Below are 10630 nucleotides of genomic sequence, written 5' to 3' on the forward strand. Positions count from 1 at the left end.
ACCTGGCATATTCATCACTTATTTGTCATCATTTATCACTCATTATCAACAAAGAGAGAATTAAACTTTCCTCTGATCACTCTCACAAATGAAATATACTGTATATATATAGCCTTTATTTATGTAAACCAGCTCCTTACCTTCTTGTGATTTTATTCTTTTTCTAAAAGTTTTTTTTTTTCCCTTTCCTAACACCAGGGGAGCCACCCCTCCTAAATTTCGTTATTTGATCGTATTGGTGTACAATGGTTTCATCGTTCAGAAATGACATCACTTTTTATGCATAGTCCACCTATTTCAGGGTACCCAAATGTAATGGGACAGATTGATTTAATGTCCAAATGAATCACGCATGTTTACTATGGTCAAAAATCCCTTGCATGCAATAACTGCTTGAAGTCTGCGACCCACTGACCCTACCAGACGCTGGGTACCTTCTCTGGTGATGCTCTGACAGGCCTGTACTGCAGCCATTTTCAGTTGCTGTTTGTTGTGAGGTCATATAACACCCACTCCACCATGATATTTGACAGATGAGGTGGTATGCTAGCCTAAATCAGCAGATCCTTTTTTCTCAACCTTTTCTCTTGCAATCACTCTGGTACATGATTATATTAATCTGCGCACACAATCTGTCCACACAACCCTTTTTCAGACCTCGTATCTATCTGTATGTGCCATGTTCTGTGTCTATCTGTATGTGCCTTAAAGCCAACATGGAGCATGACACAATGGCAGAGAAATTAGCTAGTTGATAAATGTCAAAAATGTGATTGAATACTTTAACTGTCAGATCATAGGAACAGCACTGATGACAGCACTCACTCAATGTTAAGGTACAGTATGCATGCAATATATAGAGGTAAATCCTTGAAAGACCATGTTATGTTCTGTATTATACAACTTTTTGCTCCAGGATGATCTTCTCTGGTAACATTGACCTTCCTTGACACCTTGCATTGTGTGAGCCTTCCAGATTGAAAATATTTGCAATGATTGCTAAAATTAAGGATATTTCTTTATAAAGCACATTCAAATCACGACTGAATTGAAACCGAATTGACCACAACCCTGGTAAGATGAAATTCTAAGCAGGGCACTTGATCAATTGATCAATAGAGAAACAGAATACTTGTACCAATGTTGTTTTAATTTAACGGTCTTATTTCCTCGTGACCTAGAACTTGTCTCTGATCTCTTACGTTGATCAAAGAAACTTGAGCATGTTCATCTTGTAGTAATAGTTGAGACATGTTAGGGCTTTCACACCGGCAAAGAACCGTGCCGGTTCGCTTTCGCGTTCGGAAACCTCCGAACGTTGGCGCTGTCTGGCGAACGATACACTGGTATGAACGATACACTGGTATGAACGATACACTGGTATGAACGATACACTGGTATGAACGCGGGGTCGTTCGCCAGACAGCGCCAACGTTCGGAGGTTTCCGAAACGCGAACGCGAACCGGCACGGTTCTTTGCCGGTGTGAAAGCCCTATGGGGCTGTGATGTTGCACCATGTGTCTGGGACACTGGCGGACTCAAGGGGTTGAAAAACGTCTCTCTTAAGTGCCCTTTAGAGTGGCAAAAATGCCATTTTGAGTGGCAAAAATGCCCTTTTGAGTGGCGAAAATGAGAGGATGTGCCCTATTGGTGCCCCTCCAATGGTCTAAATTTGACCAAGTGCCCCCACAGTTGAAAAACGTCGCACTAAAGTGCCCTTTTGAGTGGCAAAAATGCCCTTTTGAGTGGCAAAATTAGAGGATGTGCCCTATTGGCTGCCCTTCCAATGGTCTAAACTTGGAGTCCCATGTTGTGCAGTAGGTGCCCTTTTTTTCTTTTCGCCCCTGCACTTCAAACAGCCTGAGTCCGCCACTGGTCTGGGATGTGTCCCCTCTCTGTTTGTTTTGGGAGAAGAGCCAAGACAGCGTGAGATTATTTCTACAGATAATCACAGAAGATCCACTCACTGAGTGCTTTCAACAGGAGTGTTATACACCACGAAAACAGAAAGTTTACTTCCCAGATACGACGGTTGCTGTCAGTCAGTCTTGCCAACCAATCATATTTGACTGGAATTAATTAACCTTCACATTGCGTCTGTAATTGTTATGAACTTCTATTCAAATAATTTGCATTATATCTTTTTTTTTTTTTTTTTTTACTCCTGTCTCTCTGATCAAAAAGAAGGAACAAAATCAGCGAAGATTGGGTGTTCAATATTTTGAAGAACCTTTCCTCCGATATCTCATACTTCCTGCCAACTTAACAGTTCCAGTCCAGTTCCTTCTCATGCGTGACCTATACTAATAGAGAACATATCTAAAGTCATTGGATTCTAAACAGAGACATTGTAGCACTTGACTAAGTCAGTGTGCTTCGTGACTTAATTTACTAACATACTCAATTGCCTGAAACACAAGACTTGTTTGTGTGTCTGCATAATCATAATGCTCAACTGAAGGTGTTTATTATTATTTATACGTTTTTTGATTTTTTTTATGAGGTGAAATGAGGTGACAGTGCTTTTGATGAACTGTGAGAATAGGGAACTGTACGGCAGTTTACCCTGTGTGATCATCAAAACCTTTGCTTGGGGAACAAATGCAGTGGGCCTACCTTGTTGTGGTCAGTCAGCTCCTCCAGATACTGCTTAAAGGGGTTTGGATGATATTCTATATCATAGTCTTCCTCTGTTAGTCTTGGGATAACATTCACAGGTCGAATGACCCCTGGCTTAGTCTGTAATGTTTGAGACAGTTTTACAATGCATTTATTTATTAATGATACTCGGTTCATTGTTTTCATACATGTGAACAAATTACATATTACAAATTACAACAATTGAAATACATATTTAGTATATACAATGAAGACTGTAATGTGAAATTCAATATTGGCAATATTGGTTGAAATAGATTTTCATGAATACCTGAAAAGGATCCAGTTGTTTTCTCTCAGGGATGGCTGGTGGTGTTGGGCTGTAGGTAGCCTGTGAACATTCAGTACAAACATTTACTGGATGTGGGAATAGTGAATCATTCTGGTTTCTATTGTATTCACCACCCACACAGTACTTTACACAGTACCAGTGTGTGAGGAATAGTAAATTATTTACTTTACTTTAAATGATTTACTTTATACAGTATTACACATTCATACTCACGTATTTAGTTTCACGTCCAAGTGATGTTGGTAATGATGTGAATCGCTACATAAAAGAGAAACATAAAAGAGAAAACTTCAAGAAAATATATATTGCTTGTAAAGTTAATTCATCTTTTCATGATCAAACTTTTTTCAGCATCTTAGATCAGTGTAAAATTTGATTAGGTTATAAATACTAAAATATCTAATATTGTCCAAGTATACTGTTTTGTTTTGTTTTGTTTATTTATTAGGATCCACATTAGCTAATGCCATGACATCAGCTAGTCTTCCTGGGGTCCGACACAAAAATCGCATTTGAACAATTATCAACATTATATACATACAGACAATTATAAACATTATATACATACAGACATCACATTGTTTACAATTATCCATAAGAAAAAAAGGGAAGAAAAAAAAGAAATACAACAATCAGCAAACAAGATAAATTGTTGTAATTGCTCGTTCGTAGAGTTAACTGTTTGTTCGTAGAGTTAACTGTTCGTATAGTTAATTGTAGAGTTAATTGTAGTTAAAAAGTGCTCTTGTATTGTTTTCTTAAAAGTGCCTCTAGAATTAGTTTAAATAATGTGCTTAGGTAAAGAGTTCCATCCTGTAAGGATCTGTAAATTACAGTAGATTTGAGAAGATTTATCCTGAACTGGCCTGTCTGGTCAGATAGTTATTTTCACTTCTGATGTACAGTACTTGGTCAGAAACATACTTTGGATTCTTGTCATTTATGACATTCCTGAAGAAGTCAGAAAACTGAATTGTAATCTGTTTTTCTCTGTTCAGTCAATGAGGACTCAAGTGGACTGTGTGAAACCCGCAAAAACGCGGTGGAGGGCCTGCAAACTGTAGTCAGTACCGCTTATCCACTGTAGCACCCGGGGAGGGACTGTGCACGCACACCACTACTCCATATAGAGCATCAGGTTTCCCACCCATTCCTTAGGGGGAACATCAGTACCTGCAGCGACAGCCTCCTTGACGGGGTCACACGTACAGGCACCTTGCCCCCAGAGGGCCCGAAGTTCTGGCTAAACCTGTCCGTTAGAGTTCGGCAACAATTAGCAGAAACTCTTGTTTTCAGAAGCTCCTCTCACTAATGGTTCCATGACTCGTGACCTAACAGGGATTGTGTGCCTGGAGCAAACAGTGTCTAGGTCAGGGGAGGCAGTCAGCCAAGGAGGTCTCCACAGGATGTCTTCTCTTTTCATCCTTCACAGCTCTTGCCTCCACCTGGTGGTGGCTTTTGGCAATCCAAGCATCTTCACAACCACTATCTGCCACAGCAGTGGCATTGAGGTAGCCCACTGCTGCAGTGACAACATGCATTGTTATACAGTCATCTACTGTAATTGATTTTCCTGTGGAAGTGAGAGAATATATGTGATAAAGAAATAACACTGTCTTACTTGAATTATAGGATAACTAGTAACACCCAGTTAGGAGGGCTAGCTAAGCTGCCTCATGTGAGAGGCACCTAGCGACTTTGCTGAGAGAACCTAGCGAGCCAAGCAAAGCTGAGAACCTTGTGGGATCCGGTGAAGGGTGAGAGGAGCAAGACAAATCCTAACCCAAGTGCATGCTAGAAAGACCTTCTATCATCACTCAAAAAAACAGAGGAAGTCGGAGTCGGTAGAGAATGCTTAGAATGCAAGTGTTACGCCCCTGCCCAGTTTTGCTCTATTGAGGTGGTGTGCCTGAGGAGGCAGGGCTATCGATTGTGCTACGCCTGCGGCTGATTTCCTGCGGCTGAACTCCTACAGACTGTGGAAATGTTTTTGCCCCTCGACACTGCCTACATTTTGTTTTGTTTTTTCGTTGCTGTTAACTGATTCTAATTTGAAAAATGTCCTCATGAAAATGGATGATTTTGAACATTTGCCAGGTTATGTCAGTGTGATAAGCTTTGAATTTTGTGTTAAAAGTTTAGAAAGTTGAGCACACACATCTGATATTAACATCACAGTATTTGGAAAATAGCCTACTGTAAAACCAGGTTTAACACCACATTCTTGCTGTATGTACTGTACCTTTGCACCTTTGTCCATCACTTCCCTGGAGGGTCTGTGGGCAGGAGATCGGCACTGAAAAGACAGCAAAACTTGTTATCAGAAAAGAGAACACTTCGATCTCTTTATGTTTGGTTAATGTGAGTGAGGTCAATACAATATTCACTTTTGGAAGAGGGTCCTCTAACACTTCGTCTATGACAGCATACAGTTCTTCTGACTCCTGCCGGAGTTGTGCAGGGGAACACATCTGAGGAGAACAATGTTTGTTGGGATCAAAGCCAGCACGACCAGTGTTTAGAATCAATCAGCCATACTTCTGTACTATACATTATGGTGACTACCATGGCATGGGGGTCCTCGTTCACGTCCAATAGGTCCTGTGGATCTCTTTCTTTGTCTACCTGATCATCTATCAACTGTGAAGGCAATAGACATTCAGATTAAAATCACTAATCATATTGGACACACTCAGTATAAGAACTTGACCTATGTTACATTTTGAATTTGAGAATCACATAATTGAATACGGCTGATGGTAAGTGCATTCATGTCCGATTTTGTTTTCATTTTATGTACTTAAGTGTCCTCCTTTATGCAATCAGGTAGGGGACTAAGGATTGGTCTCTGTCTGTTCGTATGCCGCACACTTTTTGTCTGTTTGTATGTCATCCTCTTTATGTTTGACATCACTGGCCTTAGAGATAAAGATGTGGCATTAACAAAATGACATTTTTGACAAAAGATTGGCGAATGACGCATCCTGATATAGAGATCTGTTGTTAGGAGGTGTCGAGGTGACACCTATTCATCTTGTGGCGGTGTGGCTGAAGTGATAGGTTGTTACCATTAAAAACATCATAATAGGGTGCAAAGGAGAGTACAGAGGAGAGTACAGCTTTTTTCAGACCATACCTTTTGGCCAATTGATATATTTTCAAATAATACTTTCAAATCAAATAAACACGACTAGTTCCAGCAACATTTTAGCCTGCTACACCTAAAATCTATGGATTCAAATAAATGCAAAGCTCTTAAAGGGGGGGGGGTCATCTTCCTGGCTGTTTTCTCAATTAGAATGGGGATATCGGCATTACAGTGGAAATGTATGTAAGCTCACCTGCTGATCCAACAGAAGAGTATTTGTGGGAATGGCAGCAAGTGCTTTGTAGCTGAATTTAATCTTGCGTGGCTATAGAGTTGAGATGGAGAGGAAGAAGAGAGACACGATTAATGAAAGATACCCCCCAAAACATGTACCGCTGTTCCCAGGCTGGGCTATACTGGAGACGCTGAAATGACAGCATTTCTAAATGAATCCGTACAGCTCTGTAGGAATACAGAAAGCACACCTAGGACAAGCTAATCACTACGATATCTACTATCTACATAAGACATCCATGTCACGGATGTAAATATGGCAGTTGAAGACAGAGGACATTATTTGCCTTGATAGAGGTTTGTACGTTAGCAAGATATCCTTTTAGCAGCATACACATCGTGCCAGACAATCAATCATGCATACTGTATGTCTGTCGGGTCTTTGTTTGTATGAAGCATGCAGTTGGCGTGCAGCAGGACTGCATGCCAGCATGCAATGTACCTTTCTTTTTATACCAGCCCTGTCAATGGATTCTGACATCCCACCCCAGTGGCTTGGAGAGGGCGTGGAGCGGAGGGAGAGAGAGGGAGATGGGGTGAGGTCACGGGTTGGGGGTGCTGGAGAGGGGGAGAGGGTGAAGCGTTCTGGCGTAGGGGTAGGAGACTTTGGGGACTCAAAGGGTGTGTACCGTGTGGGAGAGAGGCAAAGGGGTCTGGTAGACGGAGTCAGCCTGTGAGCTGTGGAATCAGTGGGAGGCTCCTCCACAGCCTGTAATGGAGGTGGTGATATTGTATAGGTGTACCTCAATGGAGAGGAAACTGTGACACCGGGTGAGTGGGTTGGGATAGACTGGGCTTCAGAGTGGCAGCAGGGCAGATGATAGTCAGGGATAGATAGGCTATCGTGTTTGGAAAGAGATGAGTATAACAGTGGACTTGAAGCTTGAGGCTCAGAGGTAACCTGGTTGTTAACTGGTTGAGGGGACACAGCATTCAGCTTTGAAAGGGATGAGTGTAGTAGATTATTCACAGCTCGATGCTCCAAGTTTACCTGACTATTCACTGGTTTGGGCTCGGGTGACAGTGAACTGAGCCTTGAGACAGTTGTGTACAGAAGAGGACTTGGAACCTGGGGAACAGAGGTCCTGTGGTTGTCAACCGGTTGAGGAGACAGCGATCTGAGCCTTGAGTAGGGTGAGTAAAGAAATGGATTTCGAACTGGGGGCAGGGGAGCCTCATTGTTCACTGGTTTGGGAGAAAGAGGTTGAGATGAGATCGGAGCAGGTGACACGAGGCTTCGATAAGCCGGGGAGCTGACCCTCTCATAGATAGAGCTACTGATTGATTCCAGTCCATCTACGTGTCTCAATGGTGGAGAATGAGAACCAGAGGTGGAGTGTTCCTTTAATTGTGGGTAGGGTGGGACAGTAACACATCTCAGGGACTCGGACACATAGCCATCCCTGTGATTGTGGTTGTGGTTGTGGTTGTGGGCCGGTCTGTCTGTAGTGGCTGAAGACTGGGCTCTGGAGGACATCTCCAGGGGGATGCAGGAGGAGACGCTGGAGGCTGCAGAGCAGGCGTTACAGTGGGATAGGCTCACCGAGTTGATAGGCCAGCAGGGGGAGTAAGGCCTCTGCTCAGAGGGGGACAGGATGGGAAGGCGGCCCTTCCTCAGGATGGCCGTGAGCAGAGACAGCCGGGTGGGAGGGGGCCGGTGCCGGGAGCGGGGAGGAGACAGGGGACAGGGAGAAGAAGAGAGACTGTCGCAAGACGCGAAGAAGGCTGGTGGCATGCGGACCAGACTAGAGCCCGGAGCCAAGGAGTGCCTCTTGACTCTGACCACAGTAGGGGAGAACATGCCAGATCTGACAGAGGAGCAAGGAGACACCGTGCCGCTAAAAGAGACAGGAGAGGTGGAGGGCTCGGGGGACAACTGCATGGCAGACCAACTCCTGTCTCGGTCCCAGCCCTCCGACAGGATGGACTCCCTTGACGAGGCCGGAGTGGGAAACAGCTCTGTTGAGTTAGTGGGGCTCATTCTGTCATCTGACTCAGATGCTCTATTTAAAAAGAGACCCGAGATGACCTCAGCACCCACAGAGGTGTTGTGACATCGCTGTTGGGAAATGCTCTGATGTTTGTTAACAGCTGTTTCCATAGTAGCGTGCCCACCAGCAAAATGGTGGGCTGTATTTTCTGCTTGAACATTGATTGAGGTAGAGGGCTGGGTGGGTTTCATATGATCAGGCTTCAACTGAGAAGAAAAGAAAGATAGGAGAAAGGTAAAAGCCCTTCTTCCAATGGTAGCACATTAAGATGACAAACTGATACTCAATGTGATTAATTTCCCTCTTTATTGTGAATATGTTGGGATTTGTGTAGTCCTGACAAGGGCTAAATTACTTAACCATGATAGATCAAATACATTTTTGTTCTCCATTCCCAGGTTGGTTAGTTTGAAGACAATCCTGTTTGGTAACCAAAATGGCCATTTAATCAAGGTATTGCTGCATTGCAAATCTGACACAGAAATTCAGTCAAAAAAAGAATTTGCTGACTAAAATGTTATTTTTCATTCTATATGTGTGAATGAGATATCAAATATGACAAAAAGCCTAACTAAAAAAGCCTAAAGACAACCATCAGCAGTTGGGGGAATAATACATAACAGTGTTAATACATAATACTGTACATAACTGTGGAAACGTGAGGGTGGAACCAACACTTTATATACCATTTGTTTCTCGTTTAAATAAACCTTTTTTTTGTTAGAATCTCTATTAAAATAGTCACATGGAGTCAAACTGTTCACCTTGACAACACATAGTAAATTTATCGTTCTGACTCCACTCCTAGCATTCAAGGGTATTAAAAGACCGCAACTAGATAAGCAGCAGAATATAGAAAAAGAAACATGAGCTTCTTATGCATCTTATGGTTGCGGTTGCGATGGTGGCACTGTAAATGTAATTATCATGATAAAGTAGCAATATTAAGATAAAAGTCATGGGGCCGGTTTCACAGACAAGGCTTAAGCCTTGTCTCTGAAACCGGCCCATGGTATTTAACCCATTCACTTACTTGAGTGGCAGTACATGTCTCCTGTCGGACTACCTCCCCAGCTCCTCCATCCTCAGAATCCCTGATATAGACCACCTCCGCCTTGAAAAGCCCTCCATCCGACATGGTCTCTTCAGTTGCTTTCTCCTCGGGAGCTCCTAAATTCTGACATGGGTGCAGGAAGCAATGATGAGCAACTGAGCAACTGAAATCTGAGCAATCCTAAAGTTAACCGCTGCAAGTCCCTGAACTTCCCTCTCATTAGCAGGGATGTGCTGCAAATGTGTCTCTCTCCTGGGTGTTGCCGGCTTGCTGTCACCATTACGCATGTCCCACATGTGTCCTACACATGCACTGGCACATGCCCCTCTCATATTAAGTAAAGAGCTCAGCAAATACCTTGTGAACACATCAACTTCCAAATATAATTTTGTTAAGAACCATTTGAAGAACCACTTGAAGCCTTGTCTCCAAAGAAGAATCCATCTGTATTTATTCCTACTAAATGAGTTTAAAAGCTGTAGCAATACAGGAGAGAAGTCTCCTGTGATATGGTTTACCTGCTTGCTTCGGTTTCTGTGGTCAGACCACTGTGAAATGAGCCAGAGAGAATAATGCAGTGTTTTCTCCAAATTACTTTTGGGATGTAGTAGTCAAAATGGAATGTGTCAGAACAGAAGCTCCATTCAGATTTTATGAATATGTGGGAGGGAGAACAGGGTCCAACCCTGTTCAAATTTTTTGAGCTCACAATTCACGATTGTTGGCTCTCCAACATAGCAATGGAGAACACATGCAGAAATGCATTTTTCCCTCTGCCATTTAAGAAAAACAATGTTTTTGTTATTATCTAATGTGTGCACAATACATCAAGCAAATGATAGATTCATAATCATTCTGTTTAATGAGACACCCCATTCATTGAGGTTTACTTTAGTACATTATCTGTCCAATGAATCTATTAATTTAGACTTTGACGTCACGTTTATTTTAACAACAGCTTGCATAATGGAGTGGAATCCCCAGTATTCATTACAACTGAACAAAGACGATTTGTGTTCTATTGCAGCATCAATAATACATACTGAACATACATACAGGCAGTGGAAAATCAACAACTAAAACAACTTATAAATGGTTGATTGGTGATGATTATCAAGAATATGTTTTATAATGTAATTTATACACTGATTGTATCTCCTCAGAATCAGAATCAGAATCAGAAGACTTTATTGCCATGACATGTAAACATGTTAGGAATTTGGTTTGGGACAATGGAGCACGGTTTACAGCA

At 42.3% G+C, this 10630-nt stretch overlaps 1 protein-coding gene across 1 annotated transcript; it reads right to left on the bottom strand.

Moving 5' to 3' along the window:
• Window positions 1–4068: 4068 nt before the first annotated feature.
• Window positions 4069–9462, bottom strand: mlip (muscular LMNA-interacting protein; the record flags this gene model as incomplete). Its single annotated transcript, XM_080524770.1, has 9 exons — window positions 4069–4194; window positions 5194–5247; window positions 5339–5422; window positions 5517–5591; window positions 6293–6364; window positions 6776–7042; window positions 7325–7402; window positions 7592–8362; window positions 9358–9462. The coding sequence occupies 9 exons, from the start codon at window positions 9460–9462 to the stop codon at window positions 4069–4071; spliced, it is 1632 nt and encodes a 543-aa protein (XP_080380896.1).
• Between the last annotated feature and the right edge of the window lie 1168 nt (window positions 9463–10630).

This window comes from Nansenia antarctica (assembly GCF_963989245.1).
Source record: "Nansenia antarctica genome assembly, chromosome: 1".
NCBI classification, from domain to species: domain Eukaryota; kingdom Metazoa; phylum Chordata; class Actinopteri; order Argentiniformes; family Microstomatidae; genus Nansenia; species Nansenia antarctica.